This window comes from Urocitellus parryii, chromosome 11, assembly GCF_045843805.1.
Source record: "Urocitellus parryii isolate mUroPar1 chromosome 11, mUroPar1.hap1, whole genome shotgun sequence".
Lineage (NCBI taxonomy): Eukaryota > Metazoa > Chordata > Mammalia > Rodentia > Sciuridae > Urocitellus > Urocitellus parryii.
In genome coordinates, this window is record NC_135541.1 from 121,632,872 (window position 1) to 121,650,537 (window position 17,666).

Below are 17,666 nucleotides of genomic sequence, written 5' to 3' on the forward strand. Positions count from 1 at the left end.
CTCGCAGGGACCCAGGCCTCCTGAAACCCAGGGGCTGTCTTTTCACTGCCCCTTACTTTTGCCGCGGCACCCTGTTAGGTGCTGCCAGTGCTTGGGTAGTGCCCCAAGCGGGTGGGCTTCCAGAAGCACTGCCCCCTCAGTCCAGGAAGCGGCTAGGGAGGTAGAAGAGGGTGCCAAGCTCCACAGCTGCTGTTGGCACCCACCCACACTGCCCAGAGGGGTGCCCACTGAGGCCTGGCATAGATGGCCTGGGCACAGCTGGCATGGAGGTCAGGCCAAGCCAGGCTGAGAGTACATGCTGCAGGGAGTCTTGGGGTCAGGGAAGGAGCCAGAGGGCAGCAGGTTAGGGAGGGCAACAGAAAGATGGGTGCTTTATTGAAGGCTTGGTCCAGACACTTTATAAAAATACAAACTGGCATGAAATTCAACCTCATGACAAGTCCGTCTTCACGGAAGACAAGTGAGTGACCCCCTGGGGACGGCAAGGTGCTGCCCCAGGGAAGAAGCCTAAGGGGCACAGAGAGCAGGGCTCTTCCTTTGCCCTGGGCCGGCAGTCCACCTGTCCCCAGGTCTTCTGCCTTGGCCCTGGTGGCTCAAGGGTTCCATCCCCCTAAACCCCAATCTTCTCGTGGAGGGAGAGAATCATCAGGCAGCGGATGAGGCTGTTTGTCCCGGCTCTCCTCTGGGGTGCCTGGGCTGTCTGCAGCTCCTTCGCAGCTCTTCTCCAACTGTGACGAGTGGGCAAGGCTCCCACAGGGGTCACCTCAGACCCTCTGACTTTCTCCATCAATGCTCCATTGTGTCTGTCTGGCTTGGCATCCCCAGTGCAGGTGGCAGGGACCCGCTCCCGAGGGCCTTGGGAGGGCTCTGGCTCCACGGGGCTCACAGAACTCGAAGGAGACGGAGGATGGGGAGCAGCAACAGCAGCAAGAGACAGAGGGGGCTGGGAGCATGTCCCCCTCGCCACCCTGACGTGCCACTCTCTCCAGGGCTCCCAACTGGATGGGCTGGCTCCGACTCTGTAAGGGGGGGGTGGCACTGATGGGTCGGCCCACTTGTTCAGCAGCCTCTCTTCTGGCCTTTCCTTTACCTGTTCACTAGAGTCTTCCAAACCAGTTGCTGCCCCCCAATGAGCCACTCACCACCTCATCCTTCCTAATCCCAACATCCAAGTGTCCCCCAAATAAGACAACCAGTAGTCTCTCCACCTTCCAAGTCTCCTCCACTAAAGACAGCCGGTCCAGCCTCGGCCTTGCCTAGGAGATCCCATTCCCGCAGCCCAGCTTAAAGAGGGGTACAGCAGGGCTGGGCTGTGGCTCAGTGGTAGACCACCTGTCCCACATGCATGAGGCCCTCGATCCTCAGCACCACATAAATAAATAAAATAAAGGTATTATGCCCATCTACGACTAAGAAAAGGGGGTGCAGCAGAAGCTCCCACAGTGCTAAACATGGGAGAAAAGTCCCAACTTGAAGCTGGACCTGGATCCCTGAGAGCCTGATGCTCCTAGATTCTCCCCCCTCCTTCCCTCCTCGCTGGAAGATTGCTCCCCACCCCCACGCCCACTTACTGCCCTCCTTGCAGCACACAGACACCTGGAGCCTCAAGCACTGGCCAGGACTCTCGGGAGTTGGCACGGCTGGGGGGAAATTGGAGGAAAGGAGTTAGCACGGGGAATCGCCCTTCCTATGCCCTAGGCTGCTGTCGACCCTCCAGCCTCCCTCTCTCCTGTCCCAGGAAACCTTTCACTTAAGTTGGTGCCAAACTCAGGTGGCAGCCCCACCCATGCCATTTTGCATTTCCCTAGCATCCCCTTCTTTCCTGGCTCCTCTAAGTCTCTCCTCTTTGCTACAGACGCACTCTATCCCCCTGCTCAGTCCTGGGCAGCAGCAGAGGCAGGGAGCCCTAGGCCTCTCCCCAGCTTTCCCAATAGGTGCGTGAAGTGCCCCTGGTCACTCACAGATGTAGTAGTAAGTCTCTCCAGGCAGGAACTCGAAGCCCAAGGAGAAGGGTGTGAAGCGCTGAATCTTCTCTGAGAACCGAACAGGGCCAAAGGGAGCAAAGGGCAGTGAGCACTTCCAGCGCTGGAAGGCGTTCGGCCCCTCTGCGCGGCAGGCCTTATAGCCGGGCCAGTCCACCATGTACAAAGCAAAGGTCTCGGGCCCCTCCGGGGGCCCTGGGCTTTCATAGTGTGGGCAGAAGATGTCTAGGTAATCGTTGAGACCCAGCTCCACCACAGCGTCTCCTCGAAGCAGCCTGTGGGCACAGGGTGGCATGGGCTGAGGGGTGACGGCACAGCACAACTTGGGGCGTGAAGGTCAGGGTGTACCTCCTCAAAGGTCCCTTCCAGACTCTCTCCCACCCACTGGAGATGGAGGAGCACGGGGAGGCCTGAGTGCCCCAGAGTGATAAATCTTGCCAAGGAATGCAAGGGACAGCTGGGCTCCCATCCACAGCTCAGAGAGGTTAAGAGATCTCAGCGCCCACAGCACACGGCTTCTTTATGTGGGGGGAGCCAGCCACTAGCCTACCTTTCAGGGAGGAGCTGCCAAGCCCCTCTCTAGCCCTGATGCCCTTCCCGCAGCCTGGCACCATGTTTTGCTTGGTAAGTGTTAGGTGGACGGAGTCTATGAAGATGCTGAGGTGGGGGTGGGGTGCTGGGGCAGCAGGTACGGGCACACAGCGCAAGTACAGGCAGGGCTGAAGGCGGGCAATATGAGGACCCTTAGCCCCTTTAGACCCCAGCCCAATGGTAAAAGGAATGTCGTGATAAGAAGAGTGAGGGAGAAGGTATTAGGTGCCTCGATTTTCTTTTTTTTGACCGGAACAAGGAAGTGCCAGGCATGTAGAGAAGTCCCCTCCACAAACTACCCCATTTTCAGCCTTCTCCAGACCCCCTTCCTCACCTCTTAGGAGCTGCCTGAGGGAGCTAATAGAGGTGGGAAGGCTGGACAGGCCACCCTCCAACAGAACCAAACACTGAATGAACCATGGCCCTGACCCCTACACACACAGTGAAACTTGATTTATGAAAGGCCTCCAAGAGTCGCTCAATGGGTGGTCCAAAGACCACCTGCCTTAAGAGGTCCAATTAGAAAGGAAGATTCCTGCCAGGAGCAGTGACCCAGACTTGTAATTCCATTGACTCAGGAGGCTGAGGCAGGAGGATCACAAGTGGGGCCAATTTAGCAAGACCCTGTCTCAAAATAAAAATTTACAAAAGGGCTGACACTCAGTGGTAGAGTACCCCTGGATTCACTCTCCAGGACAGTGATAGGGGACATTCCTGAGCTCAACCTACTAGAAAGTAAGTTGAGCAAGGACAAGGTCTTTGCATGCTTTGTTCTGTCCCATCCCCAGTGCCTGGCAAAGTGCCTTGCACAAGGACGGCTCAGTGAATATTTAAGGATTGCACAAATGAGCATGAAAGCTCAGGGCTGGGGGCTAGAACATAAAATCTTAACAGGTCCTCAAGTGGTTCCCAGGTCCTGTTCTGGAACAGAGATAGAGGAATTCATTCTGAGGACAATGGCCTTTATCACTTGTTACTAGTATTGTAGTGACTTTAACCCTGCCCTCTCTTGGACCTGAGCACTCCCAGAGCACAGGGTCTTCGTTTTTTTCATTGAGCTAATCCCCAGCAACCTAGCACAGGTCCAGGCACACAGTATGTGTTTATGAAATGTTAGTGAATAAATAAACAGTCACAGATTGTCTGAAGTAGAAAATCAGAAAGGAAGACAGATGGGGAAGGCAGAGAAGCAGGGAGAATTGGGGAGGATGGAAACAGCAAAAAATACCAAGGTTCAAAGAAAGCTCAGGAGAGAGAAAGAAATAATCGTTTGTATCTGTACAGCTTGCACCATTTTTCACATGCATGACCTCAGTTAGCCGGCCTGACTTCCCAGGGTACTAGGTATGATTAGCCCATTTTGCAGGTGACATAACTGAGGTTAGGAAGGTCAAACAACCTGCCCAAAGGTGATTAAGCTAGTAGGGCAGGGTCGAGACAGGACAGAAACAGGACAGATAAATGATCCAGATGGAAGGAGAGATACTGAATGAGATCAGGAGCCAGAGAAAGCCAGAGGGGAGGCCCAGAGAGCCTGAGAGTAACCCATGCTCTTGCATAAAAGTAAAGCCCCCCTCCCTCATTCTCGGTCCACCGCAGCTCAGGCAGGCCAGAGGCTGGGGATCACGAGAGAAGCGAGGGGGGCGGGGCCCGGAATACAGGCCGAGGACCCCCAGCTCCTCGCTCCCAGGCTCCACTGACCTCGGCCAGGGTTGGGGTCCTGCGCCCGCCCCCCAACACGTGCGGGAGGGGGGAGACCCAGGGCGCGCCTTGCCCCTCCCCCACCCCTCCCCCGCCGGCTCAAACAAAGGAGCCCCGGCGCGCCGCCGGGCTGAGGCGGCGCCGCGCAAAGAGCGAGTGGCGGGCGCGCGCATGGCCCGGGAGCGCGCGGGCCCGACTCGGCTTTCGCCTGGTTCGGCCCGGCTACCTGGGGTTACTGGAGTTCCAGTAGATGGGGTGGCGGAGGCTGGAGGCCCCCCGCAGAGGGGAGCCGAGGAGCGCGGCCCAGAGGACAGTCCGCAGCAGGGGCAGCAGCCGCATCGCCCCCAGGGTCCGGTCTGGTCGGGTCGGGCGGGTCCCGGCCCGCTTCGCGTCTGAGCGAGAAAGGTACAAAGTGGAGAGGGGGGGGTTGTGGAAAGGGGGGGTGGTGCGGAGACTCCCGGGCCACGCCCCCGGGTAACTTTCCACCAATGAAAACCTGTCTCCGCCTCTGCGCTCGGAGCCAACTTTGGTTAACCCTTTGTGCACCGTGTCGCGCGCCAGGTTAGCCAAAGGTTCTACTGAGGCCGCGCCGCACTGCCACCGGGCGAGAAGGAGGTGGCACTTAAAAACTCCACTAAGAATGATGAAGGGGAAGTCTTGTCTTTCTTGTCTCGTTTTGAGGTAGAAAGCCTTATTAGAAACTTGGGAGACTGGGCGCGGTGGCCGGCACCTGTAGTCCTAGCTCCTGCAGAGGAGGCTCGCTGGAGCCCTGGGATTTGAGGCAGCCTGGGCAGTTTAGCAAGACCCGGTCTAAAGAGAGAAGGAAGGAAGGAAGGAAGTTTGGGAGATTTTAAACGAGCGAGCATACACCCTTCACCCAGATGGGGAAAGTGAGGCACGAGCAGGGATCCACCAAGTCTGTCCAGCCACCTTCATGTTCAGCCACCCCCTTTTCTCAGCACATCTAGGGCCACTGAGACGAGAAGGGACAAAGAGCCTTCTCTGGGACACACCTGTCCCCACAGAGCCTTAGGGGGTGTGCTAGATGCCCACTTTGGGGTTGGCGCCTGTCCCTTTCTGTCCCACACCCTCGTTCTGGGCAGGGGGCCCACGCGGCCCCATCCCGAGGACGAAGTGATGAAGTGGTTGCGGCCTGTACAAAGCACCTTTGTTCCCGAGCCCTCAGGTGGGGGCGGGGGAGGGGCGGGAGGCAGGTGCGCGGCCTTGGGATCGTGGGAGCCGCCGCCCGCTCCGCCCCGGCTGCGGGCGCTGAGAATACCAGTTAGAGTCACTTTTCCCAGCCACTGGTGGAGGGTGGGGACGTGGTCCCACAGCTTGGCTGGCTTGTAGGTCGACAGCCGTCTCCGGGGACCGGGCAGCATGGGATGCGAGGACTGGGAGACTAGGGGTGGCAACGGGCGAACAACTCCCTGTGGTACAGGATCACGCTGAGAGTCACCCCAGACTGGGCAGAAACAAGTCGGGAGCATCCGCGGGGCACAGGCTGGTAGACCGAGGCTGGGACTCCCGCCCGCCCAGCAAGCCCTGGTCTGAGGAGGCAGCGTCTCCTGGCGGCCAGACCTGGAAACGCAGGAGGGGCGACCCGGCTTCCCAGAAGGAACCCTGAGACACGCGGTCAAGATCTCTCTTTATTGCAGCAGAACAGAGACAGGCTGGGTGCACCTCCCGCAGCCCCATCCAGCCCCAGTCCCCCACTAGCCCCCGGCTGCCGCTATACCGGCGAGTCATCAGGGTGCTGCTTCACAGCGCCGACGGTCTTGGTTCCCTAAGGCTGGGCATGACAGTGTCCCCGCTCCGGCTTCTCCAGTCATTGTGGGGGACTCCAACGGGGTTCCGCTTCTTTAAGTCCTAAATCCGAGTCGGAGGCAGCGGGACCTCAGAGTCAGAGGTAGAGCGAGGATGCTGCTGGAGGCGGAGGTGCTGGCCTGGAATCGGGGAGGAAAAAAGGTCACCCCCTTTCCCAGATCATTCACCTTGTCCACCCATGGTCAGCAACCCCCTCCTCACCTACCTGGAGGGGACCACTGAAGGCATGATTCCAGGCCCTGGGCCAGGCAAGTCACCCGAAGGGCGCCTGCCCTGGGGGTCCGCAGGCAGTGGCTTCCTGGGGGGTGGGGGCTTGGTAGGCCCCTGAGACTGAGAGAGGGAAGGCATGAGCTGGCTTGGTGCGCGTCGTGTTGCCCACCCCCATCGCACTGGTGCTGGGGAGCACCAGCTTGGGGGCAGCACCAGAAATCACCCTTGTCTCCAAACAAACCTGTCACCATTAAAGGAGCCACGGGGACATGTGCCCTCAGGCACAGAGGGGGGCATCTCGCCACGGCCACCAGCACCACAGCCCTAGGTGGGGGAAGAGGCTGTGCCCTTCTCTCCCCCCACTGTTACCTTCGGGCGCCTCACCACCGGGTCAGCGGGCAGAGGGCGCGTGGGGGGATTGGGTCGGTCAGCCAGCTCAGCCTGGACAGAGAGAGGGCAGTGGCTAAGTACAGCCAGGGGCAGTGGACATGCCAAGTTCCCCAGAGGAGTTCAGAAAAACATGCAAAGGCAGCCGGGGGCAGGGGAGAATGGGGCATGCAGAAGGCTTGGGTGCATGCCAGCAGATACATGCTTCAGCCTGAGGAAGGTGTGAGTCAGCCACGGAATCCCTGACTGACTGCAGTCCCGCCACTCACCACCAGATGGTGGTAGAAACCAAGGCAGGAGGCTCACCCTTTGCGGCTTCTGGGGCTCAGCCTGGGAAGGCCGAGTGACACCTTGGTCACCTAACGGAGAGCACCACTGGCAGGGAGCAGGGATGAGCACTGCAGTTGGGGACCAAGCCTCCCACCTGTTCTGGGCCAGGGCGGGGCCCGGCCCAGATTTACCTGGAGTCTCTTGGGCACAGGGTCAGGCGGCAGCGGCCTGGAGGGGGGGGCCGGAAAGCCGAGAGCACTAACCTGCTGAGAGGCCAGAGGAGTGACAGGCACAGAGTGGGGAGGAGGGGCAGAAAGACAGATGAGGGCAGAGAGGGTTAGTGTCCAGGCAGGGGTGGCCAGGGCCCCAGGGGCACGGGAGCTGGCATGCAGTTATTCAGCTGCATGCAGAGGGGTGAAGTGGGCATGCAGGTCACCTCCACACACATATTCCTGTCGTCAGAGCCAGAGGGCTCAGACCAGAGGCACTCACCAGCCCTTCTACAGGTGACTGGGCTTGTCAGCTCCTGGCCCACTGAAGGCCCTTCAGGGCACCATCCCCCTTGTGCCCTACACCGGTCACTGTGAGGGGCTTCAGCAGATTCACCTCTCAAAGCCATCAGCTAGGTGACGGCGCTCCCCACTCCAGGCTTACGCGGCTCTCGGCTGGCAGCCAGGGTGAGGGCAGATGGGAAGGCCGGCCTGACTCTTGACTCTGGGCAACGCTAGCCTTTCCCTGGGTCTAGACCCTTGGAAGCTCTGTCTCCCGACCATCAGCCACTTTGCCCAAGCTGGACGCCAGGCAAGGCCGGCCCCTCTTCCTGGGGCATCCAGGACTCACCTTAGTGCCTGGCAACACCTGGGCCCTCTGGGGGGGTCCTGGCCGTTCAGGGGGACTGGATTGGGCTGCCCTGAGCATGAGGAAAGGCAGAGGGGTGAGGACCCCATCTCAGACCCTGTTGCCACCCATCAGCCACCCCTGGGGGAGGTTAACCCTTGGTAGCCCTTTTGGAGAGCAGCTTTGTGTGGGGGAGAAGTTGGTCAGCCTGAGGGAGGGACCCCTGACCCCGCACTGGAGCCCTGGGAGAAATGGTCCCAGCACCCCAGCTGTCCCACAGGGGGTCCACCTGAGAGGTGAAGAGTTATAGGGTGCATGTAGGGAAGGTGGTGATCAGCAAGTTCAGGGACTGGGGCTCAGAAGCAGTGGCAGGTGCCCAGGTAGGGCAGGCTTCAGAAATCTCCCCCGCTGAAGGACGTGGTTACCAGGGAAGCGAGGCTTGTACCTGTATTGGCAGCTGGATCCCTTGAGCTGGCAAAGTCGCTGGCGCAGGCGGGCACGGTGCCAGTAACTGGCACCAAGTAGCACTAGGAGCAGCAACAGCAGGAGGCTGAGGAGCAGCCCCGTGGTCAGGGAGCTGGTTGCTGTGGGGGGAGGCCGGGTTTAGATGTAGGAGGGCTGAGGGCTCTATCCAGGAGGGAGCAGGGCCAGGGAGTGGAGAGAAGAGGTCAGAGAAGGCAAAGGGGCCAGGCAGAGGGCACTGGAAGGGACGAGCCCCTCCCCCTCCCACTTGCCCTCTCCCAGGCTACCTCGGAGCTGTGTGGTGCAGTCCGGGGGTGCCCAGCCCTCCTCGCAGTGGCAGTGCCTGTTGCTGTCACAGACCTAGAAGGACAGGGTGGCGATGACGGGCTCTGCATTGTGGGACCATTTCCCTCCTTCAGTTTTTCAAGATCTCAGACTTTCCCACTGGAAGGTGTGCTGGGGATGATGGGAAGAGAGAGCCAGCGCCCAGGAGAGGGACTCTTTATCCATGGCAGAGGAAATTGGGTCAAATGAACACTGTGGGGCATGTTCAGTATGCTAGGCACCGTGCTGGAGGCTTGCCTACGCGTCACGCCGGGTAACAGTGCCCAGGAATCGTGCATGATTACTATGCCTACTGATTTATTTATCTGATACCGGGGAATGAACTCAGGGGCACTCAACTACTGAGCCACATCCCCAGCCCTTGTTTGTATTTGATTTAGGGACAGGGTCTCACTGAGTTGCTTAGCACCTCGCCGTTGCTGAGGTTGGCTTTGAACTTGCGATCCTCCTGTCTCAGTCTCCCAAGCCTCTGGGATTATAGGCATGTGCCACCACGCCTGGCTTATTATGCCTAGTTGATGAATAGGAAATCGAGCTCAGAGAGGTCAATAACCTGCCCCAGTCACAAAGCTAGAAAGTGGCAGAGCAAAGATTGGAACCTAGTAAATCATTCCTGTCCCTCGTTTTTTAGAGAGAGAGAGAGAGAGTGTGTGTGTGTGTGTGTGTGTGTGTGTGTGGGTCCTGGGGATCAAACCCAGGGCTGCTCTACCATTAGCTACATGCCAGTCCTTTTATTTTTTATTTTGAGACAGGGTTTCACTAAGTTGCTGAGGCTGTCCTCAAACTTGCGATTCTCCTGACTCAGCCTCCCAGGTTGCTGGCTACAGCTGTGTGCCACTGTGCCCAGCGTAGATGTCTGTTTCCAGAGCCCTCATTCTCCCCCCTGGAGGCTCCCTTCTCCCCTTTAGCCAGCTCACCCCATGTCCATGGCATCTGCTTCGACACTCTTGTGCTCCTAGGAGATCCACAGGCTGGCATCGGTGGTCTAGACACACCTGGCCCAGAGGTGGAGAAGAGCAAAGATCACACTTCTCACAAAGCTTGACGCGGCCCGGGCCCAGCCAGGCTGAGGCCAACACCTTCTTTTACAAGTGGAGAAACTGAGGCTCGGCAGGAAGACAAGACTTGCTCAGCCCACAGTAAGAATGTGGTTTCTGTGCAGTCGGTGCCTTTTACACTGGTGGACAGTGAAGCCCAGACACTGCTTGTCCCTTCTGACCGATCTTGCCCACCCAGGCTGCTCACCAGGCCAGGGCCACAGGCTGTGCCCGGCAGAGCCAGGAGGGGTTGGGCCACGTCGTTGCCCAGGTCCAGGTGTACCCAGCTGCAGTTCAGTTGAGTCCCGTTGGCCTCCAGCGTCTCCCAGCGCAGCTCTTGGGCTAAGCCCAGGAGAGGCTGCGTCCTGCCCCCCTGGCACTGAAGCTGCCCACAAACGGCGTCTCTGAGGGTGGGAGAAAGGCAAGCCGGGTCAGGGAGTGGGGCGAAGGCACCCACAAACCCAGAGCAGGGGCCGGGTTTCCCCACTTACCGAGGGGTGCAGGGTATGTAGCTGCCATTGGCGCTTCGGCCACAGCTCCCATAAACGTTGCCCCGAGTATTGGCTGTTTGGAGGCAGAGTGGCGCGGCGGGCTGGGCCCCAGGTCCCCAGAGTGACTGGCACTGCTGGGCATAGGAGGCACAGCGCCCGTGGACACACACAGCCTGGCCACCAGCACAGGGCTCGCCGTCCCCCAGGCTGATGTCCGGGGGGCACTGGGAGCTGTCTCCTGGGCAGAACTCGGGCAAGTCACAGTCCCCTCTGCTAGGACGGCACTGCCAGCCGGTGGGGCGCAGCTGTGGAGGGCAGGCGAGCATCAGTGCAACTGGACAAATCCAGCCAGGCCTGGGGATCAGAAGGACCCTTTTACTTGCCCCCTGCAAGTGAGCTCTGGGTAGCCAGTCTACACCTGGCAGTTCTTCTATTTTTTAGTACTGGAGATTTCACCCAGAGGTGCTTTACCACCGAGCCACATCCCCAGCCCTTTTTATGTCTTATTTGGAAACGGGGCCTCTCTAAGTTGCAGAGGCTGACTTGGAACTCGTGATCCTCCTGCCTGAGCCTCCCGAGTGGCTGGGATTGTAGGCATGTGCCACTGTGTCCGGCTTACCTGGCAGTTCTGACAACAGAGTCCGTCAGAGGCACACTGTGCCCCTGGCCTCAGCTGGCAGGTGAAGTAATCACAACAGGGATCTGTGCAGTCCTGGGCGAGGGTACAGAGGGACCAAGCATCACCGCAGGCTGAGCCTGAGAGCCTACCCCCAACATCTCCCAGACAGCACACCCAGCAGCCTGCCCTAACCACCAGCAGGAGAGCTACAAGCCCGAGACCCACGGCCTGATCCTGCAGACAGAGAAGTCTCTTCAGAACCACAGAGGAACTCAGAAGGCGGGGAGAGGGCTAAGGAGCCAGGGCGAGGGCGCAGAAGTGAGTGGGCAAGGCTTTGGGTGAGGGGCTCACATCCGGGAAGCCACAGTCACACTGCTCGCCAGGGTCCACCAACATATTTCCGCAGAAGGGGGCCATAGGGGGCAGGCTGGGCAGCCGTTCAAAGAGGCAGCTGCCCATCCCCTGCAGGAGGGCTTTCTCCAGGGCCTGCCGGCTGCAGTTGCTGAAGTTCAGGCCTGGCAGGAAGCTGGGGAGGGGCAAGGAAGGTTGGGGCGGAGGACCCTCCCGGCCTCCCCCTCCCCCTCCCCCTCTCCCTCCGCATCCTGTGGCCACTCACTCGGTGGAGGCCTCCATGATGCAGCTCTTTGCTGGGGCTGGACCTGGACAGGGGCAGCTGCTCCCAGGTGAATCGTGGCCCAGGCCCAGGCTGTGGCCCAACTCATGGGCTATGGAGGAGGCGACTCCCAGGATGCTTATGGAGTGGTCCTGCCAGTGGGAAGGGGGCACCCCAGGTCAGGCCCTAGCCTGGCTCCCACACAGTGCCCAGCCCACCCTGACTGCTCCTGTCCTCGCTGCATGGGCCTCTTGGGCACTCAGTGGGCATGGTCCCTCTGTCCCCCTCCTTAATTCTTCTGAAGTTCAGGCATGGGTGACCAGAAACTGGGGTTCAGCTCTGTCCCCCTGGAGGTCACCTATGTTCTTTGGGGCTCAGCAATCCCTTGGCCTTCCCTCTAGAAATGGGAAGACCTCATAGGTGTGGGCTGCACCTTGAAGTACTGGCCACAGGTGAGGGGCTGCTTTCCTGACAAGCAGAGGCTTCATCAAAAGTCACGGGACTTTGAGATTGGCCAACTTTGTAGGGGGGTCTCAGTGAATAATGGTTCATTATTATTTCAGTGAAAAATGGTTCCATACTTGGGAAAAACTAAATTGGGAAAGGAGAAGAGACTTGCAAACAACTCACCATGTTCACACCTCCTGAGAAGTCGGGAGAACAGATGGAGTTCTGAATGGCCATGCCTACCATGGGCCCAGAGAAAGAAATATCACTGTGGAACCAAGAGGTCAAGGGTCAGAGGCGATGCCAGGCACAGTGGTGCCCGCCTGCAATCCCAACGGCTCAGGAGGCTGAGACGGGAGGGTCGCGAGTTCAAAGCCAGCCTCATCAACAGCAAGGCATTAAGCAACTCAATGAGACCCTGTCTCTAAATAAAATACAAAATAGGGCTGGGGGTGTGGCTCCGTGGTCGAGTGCCCCTGAGTTCAATCTCCACCAAAAAAATAATCAGAGACAGAAACCATGGGGGTCAGAGCTGCAGGACCTGAGGGATCCAGTTGAAAGGGTGTGACTTTGGCCAGGTACACACTGAGCCTGGGGGCTTACGTCACTAGTTGGGCACTGTCATGGGGCAGTCGAGGCAGCAAGTCTGTCCGGCGCCAGTGGAGGAAGTTTTCCAGAGTGACAGCTGGGTTTGGGCTCATCTCTATCAGGTCTTGCTGGGTCCAGGCCTCCAGGCCCACCAGTACCACCCGAACGTTCAGGGACTGGAAGAACTGGAGAAGAACGGAGGATCAGAGGAGGTTTGCCGCCGAGGGGGCTGGGGGCTCCTGGCCAGCCCCGGACTCACCATGTCCAGCAGGAGGGCCACATCCAGTGTGCGGTTCAGCAGGCGCTGGAAGTCGGGATACCTCCTGACCTGTGGCCACGAGAAATGACCGTGAAAGACGGCAGGTGGCCGGAGGGCAGGGGAGACCGCAGAGGCCGGCAGGCTCACCTCTGAATGGTCGGCCACCATCACCAGCTCGACAATCTTGGTCTCTGTTACCACGTCCCGCTTGTGCTGTGGACAGAAAGGAGGGTGCCTCGGGTCAATCTACTGGTAGCTCCAGGGCCAACCAAGCTGTGTCCACTCCCATCTCGTGGTTCCACTGAAGGGTGCAAAGAACCCCACAGAGCCACAGAGGACAGAGACTTGCCTAAAGTAGACCAAGAAGTCGATTAGGAAGATGGGAGTACAGCCCTGCTTTTGTAGCTCTAAACTCAGTGCTTTTTTCAAAAAGACATTATTAAAAAACAAATAAATATGAGCCAGATGCAGTAGCATATGCCTGTAATCCCAGCTACTCAGGAGGCTGAGGCAGGAGGATTGTAAGTTCAAGGCCAGCCTCAGCAACTTAGCAAGGCCCTAAGCAATTTAGGGAGACCCTGTATCTAAATAAAAGCCAAAAAGGATTGGGGATGTGGCTCAGTGGTAAAGTGTCTCTGGGCTCAATCCCCAGTACCACATAAATACATACATGCTGGCACTATAAATGCTATAAATACCGACTGTGTGGTAATACCATTTGCCAAGCATGGTGCTAAGCTATACATATACATGGAGATGGATGATAGACAGATTCATTTAATCTTCACAACAACTCTATAAAGCAAACATGTCAGGACCTGTTTTATGTTTTACTGCTGTCTGGTTGGTAACTGTGAGAGCTCTCTGTAAATGCAATCGTAACGAGTGGGGATTTTGAGTGGAACACCTGCTTCTGGATCCTGGTGAGACCATTTCTTAGTGGTGAGGCCTTGGGCAATCACCTCACCCCTCTGAACCAGTTTCCTCCTTTACAGTAGAGCTCTTGCGACCTCCTAAAGTTGCTGGGAAGAGTGAGTGAGGCACTGTTCACCAAGTGCCTGGCATGTGGAAAGGGCTCCATCAGTAGAGCTGCCTGGGACAGAACTCTGGGGGGCCCAAGCCCTCTGCCATCCCTCCTTACCCGGCGAATATGGCGTTGTCCCAGGGGCTGCCCTGGTGGAGCCTGAGTGGGCACAGGGGCATTCCGGCTCAAGGCACAGACGTGGCCTGGCAAGCGAAGGTCTTGGATCCGGGAGATAATGGGAGGACCCTGATTGTCCCCAGGCCCCAGCTCCAAGACATAACTTCTCTCTGGGGACAGGACCACCAAGCCCCTAAGAAATGAAACAGAAGTGAGAGAAACTTTGAGCTCCAGGCCTAGTGTCCTCTTTCCTGTCAGGGACTCCAGCCACGGTACCTGAGGCCGGAGCAGGCGCACATGGAGACCCAGGAGCTGGTATGGCCTTGTACTCTGCCCTGATAGCAGCAGTTCTCCTGCAGCAGAGACACATCGGTGCCACTCTCAGGGAGGGTAGCACGGAACACAGAGGTCTTGACTTATTAACCAAGACGTCCAGGCTGCCACCCTCCAGTGCTTCCCCCCCTTCTTCATCCAGGCCAGAAACAGGGCACAGGAGGACCCGACTCACCAGAGTGTGTCCCTCACTGACTACCCGAGTGCCATCGGGCTGATACCATGCCAGGGTTGGGCGACCTGGGACTAAATCCCTGTGGAGTGAAGAAAAATGATGGCAGTGTCCAAGGTGTCTCACAGGATGGTACAGTGACAAGCAGAGGCCTAAGGCAGTAGAGTGGGGACTGGAGGGCCAGGCAGTGTCCCCAACTCCCACCTTCCCCGAGGGAGCAGAATATAGGGGTTGACCCCCTGATTCTGTCAGGGTATCTGGGTTCCTCTCTAGTTTGTTTGTTTGGGTACCAGGGATCAAACCCAGGACACTTAACCCCTGAGCCACATCCCCAGATCTTTTTTATATTTTTATTTAGAGACAGGGTCTTACTGAGTTGCTTAGGGCCTCGATAAGTTGCTGAGGCTGGTTTTGAACTTGCAATCCTCCTGCCACTGCCTCCCGAACTGCTAGGATTATAGTCGTGTACCACTGTTGTCAGTCCCAATCTAGTTTTTGACACATACTAGCTACATGATCTTAGGCAAGTTGTTGTTGTTGTTGTTATTATTATTATTATTATTATTATTAGATACCAGGGATTGAACTCAGGGACTCTTAACCACTGAGTCCTTTTTTATATTTTATTTAGAGATAGGGTTACACTGAGTTGCTTAGTGCCCTGCTAAGTTGCTGAGGCTCACTTTGAACTCGTGATCGTCCTGCTTCAGCTTCCTGAGCCGCTGGGATTATAGGCTTGTGCCACCATGCCCGGCTTAGGCAAGTTATTTAACCTCTCTGTGCTTTGACTTCCTCATATGTAAAATGAGGACAATACAGGGTGGTTTTGAGGACCCACGAGTGCAGACACTTAGTGTCTGGCACATGGTAAATGCTGCCCAAGTAGTTCCGTGTGATTATTATCATCCTGCCGGTTTACCTGTTCTGCAGCAGCTCCAGGATGTAACTGTCACCGTCCAGCTCCACTTTGATCTTCATGGACTTAGACAGACCAGTCTGTGGGTACCAGAAAACATGTCATCTTCTTAGCCCTTCCCATGACGCCTACCATCTCTAGCCAGAAAACCTCAAGCCCTCAGGAGAGCACCAGTGATTAGGTCACTGGTGGGGGGGTCCCAAGGGAGGGACCAGGAAGCCCTGCCTGGCCTGGGGCATTGTTCTGGGGGGTTGTGTGGGGAGGTCAAGGAAGGTATCTAAGCCGCCCCTTCTCGGCTTCCTGCCCAGAGAGGAAGCATCACAGAGGACCCAGCACAGGCCTCAGCCCTTCCTCTGACTCAGCTTTAGAATGGAGGGGAGGGGTGGGGTGAAGCCCTTACCCTTTCCAAATCCCCCCACTGAGAAAACTGACAACATGAGACAAAATAAGCAAGTTTGGCTTCAGAAATTCCCTCAGGAGACAGTTGCATTGGGTGGAGCTGAGGCAGACAGATGTGCATAGAGGGAAAAAGGAGATAAGTGAAGCCAGGTGTTGGGGTGTGGTGGGGGAGGGAGTGGGACCTGCAGTGGACCTGCTACAATGAGGTCACTTACTGGCTCCTCAGCCAAGCTTTGGTCCTGAGACACCTGATGATGCTGGGGTCGGATGGGGTATATGTTTGTTAGAGGATGCTCACCTGAAGCACCTCTGCTAGGCCAATAGGGGCCTTGTCCTGAAGGATCTGGGGCTCCGAGGGCCCACTCGGGGCCCTCTCTGGTCTGGCCTGCTGTTCCTCCATGAAATCTGCAGGGTTTCCCAGGAGAGGGCTGAGGGAGTCCTTACCCAGACCCACCAGCTCCCAGCACACCAAGGCCCTCTGCGTCCCAAGGGCTGTCGCACTGCACACCGGAACTTAGAGGAAAATAGTGGGGGGGAGGGCGCCTCCTCTCCAGATGAGCGCTGGCCACCCACCAACCCATACACCAGTCCCAGAGAAAGAAGTTCAGCCCGTCCAGCCTGTGGCCCCTCCTTGTCCCCCTCTGGCCAATCCCTGGTTCTCCCAGGGACCCTCCCCTGTTCCCACTTCTTCCCCTACCCCCGCCACACACCACCGCCGTGCAGAACGCCCTCTTTGGACTAGGCGAAGCCTTGTGGCAGGATGCCCACTCGCCCTCCCCTTCCTTCACATGGGCAATGTCGGGAACACCCATTTCTGGGTGAGCAGTGCAAACACCCTCGCCTCCCTGAACACCCCTCATGTCCAGTCTGACACACCCGCTCCCCACAGCCTCCGCTTCCTCCCGCAGCATCCCCCCTCCCAATGGCCCTCTGTCCTCCGGACACTCCACCCCCGCCTGCCCTCTCGGCCCCCGGCCCAAGACAGCAGTGGGAAGTGAAAGTTCCAAGGAGGAGTTGGTGTCCAGCCTCTTTCCTGGCCAGTGCTCCCCTCTCCTGGCTCCTCCCGGCCCCTCCCGCTCAGACTGGCTTCTGGTGGCCACAGCACCAGGGTGACGGGTGCCTGAAGCCCAGGCCTGGGATGAGGGACTGGTAAGGATCCTCTTTACTAAACCCCACGCACCGTGCCCACTCGTCAGCCTGGCACTGGGTGGAACTGTCAGCTAGGCCCCAGAAGAGCGAAGACGTCAGTCCTGGGGAGGAGCGACCCTTTTCCATGATCCCCAGGGGGGCACTGGGAGGGCCCCTCGGTGCCTGTATCTGAGTCTGAAAGTGTTCGCCGGGACATGGGGACATCGCCAAGGACGACCGGCGGGGGACCCCAGCATCACTCCTCCTCTCTGCGCTCCATCGCCAAGTCACGGGGCCCTAGGCCCGGGACAGCCAACTAGGCAGGCCGCTCTCGGGCTGGTCTCTGCGGCTGACCCTAGCACTCGGAAGCCTCCAGATTTCCCTGAACCTCTTCCCCGTCCGCCCCCCGACCTATTCCTGGTGGAGGACTCACCTATATTTGGGAGCGGCCAGGAAGGCAGAGGGCTGCCGGCGCCCAGGAGCCCCAGGGCCCAGAGCAGCGCCAGCCGCATGGCAGCGGCGCCCCGGGCCCGGCGAGGGCAGCAGGTGCGGGACCGCGCGCGGAGGGACCGCGGCGGCCGGGTCTGCTCGCTGCGCCCACACGAGCCGCACGGCCACCAGGCCCCGCCTCGCCCTCTCCCTCCCGGCCGCGAGCCAGGCTCCGCCCGAGGCCCCGCCCTCCGCGAGGCCCCGCCCCCGTCTCGCGGGGTCCCACTGAAGCCGGGCCCCGCCCCCGGCGACGGCTCCGCCCCCGCCGCTCGGCTGAGCCGCAGCTGTGCCGGGAGCCGGGTCTGGTCCGCGCTGCCCTCCCGCGCTCCGGCCGGCGCCCGGCACCCCCTGAGGAGCCTCGCCTCAGGTCCGTGGCCCGGCCCCGTGGGGGTCAAGAGGGCAGCTCTCCCGACTGCCCGCTA

The 17,666-nt window shown here is 58.7% G+C and overlaps 2 protein-coding genes across 7 annotated transcripts; both read right to left on the bottom strand.

Annotated features, from left to right (window-relative positions):
* Positions 1-802: 802 nt before the first annotated feature.
* On the bottom strand, positions 803-6,094 carry Efna4 (ephrin A4). The gene is made up of 6 exons (XM_026404945.2): positions 6,013-6,094; positions 5,005-5,084; positions 4,501-4,666; positions 1,962-2,257; positions 1,572-1,640; positions 803-1,019 (listed from the first exon to the last, which is right to left on the bottom strand). Exons 1-6 carry the CDS (start codon positions 6,021-6,023, stop codon positions 883-885), a joined length of 759 nt encoding a protein of 252 aa, XP_026260730.2. The 5' UTR covers positions 6,024-6,094; the 3' UTR covers positions 803-882.
* Positions 5,911-17,345, bottom strand: Adam15 (ADAM metallopeptidase domain 15). Of its 6 annotated transcripts, none has more exons than XM_026404938.2 (23): positions 17,189-17,345; positions 15,926-16,032; positions 15,232-15,308; positions 14,316-14,394; positions 14,084-14,160; positions 13,808-14,000; positions 12,814-12,879; positions 12,667-12,735; positions 12,423-12,592; positions 12,003-12,087; positions 11,376-11,524; positions 11,111-11,285; positions 10,760-10,852; positions 10,141-10,445; positions 9,858-10,053; positions 9,530-9,607; positions 8,555-8,627; positions 8,251-8,389; positions 7,809-7,878; positions 7,160-7,231; positions 6,681-6,752; positions 6,307-6,431; positions 5,911-6,220 (listed from the first exon to the last, which is right to left on the bottom strand). In XM_026404938.2, the coding sequence occupies exons 1-23, from the start codon at positions 17,265-17,267 to the stop codon at positions 6,178-6,180; spliced, it is 2,592 nt and encodes an 863-aa protein (XP_026260723.2). In that variant the 5' UTR covers positions 17,268-17,345; the 3' UTR covers positions 5,911-6,177. The 6 variants fall into 6 exon arrangements, with proteins under 6 accessions (XP_026260723.2, XP_026260722.2, XP_026260726.2 ...); XM_026404937.2 differs by having other exon boundaries at positions 7,160-7,234; XM_026404941.2 differs by lacking the exon at positions 7,160-7,231.
* Between the last annotated feature and the right edge of the window lie 321 nt (positions 17,346-17,666).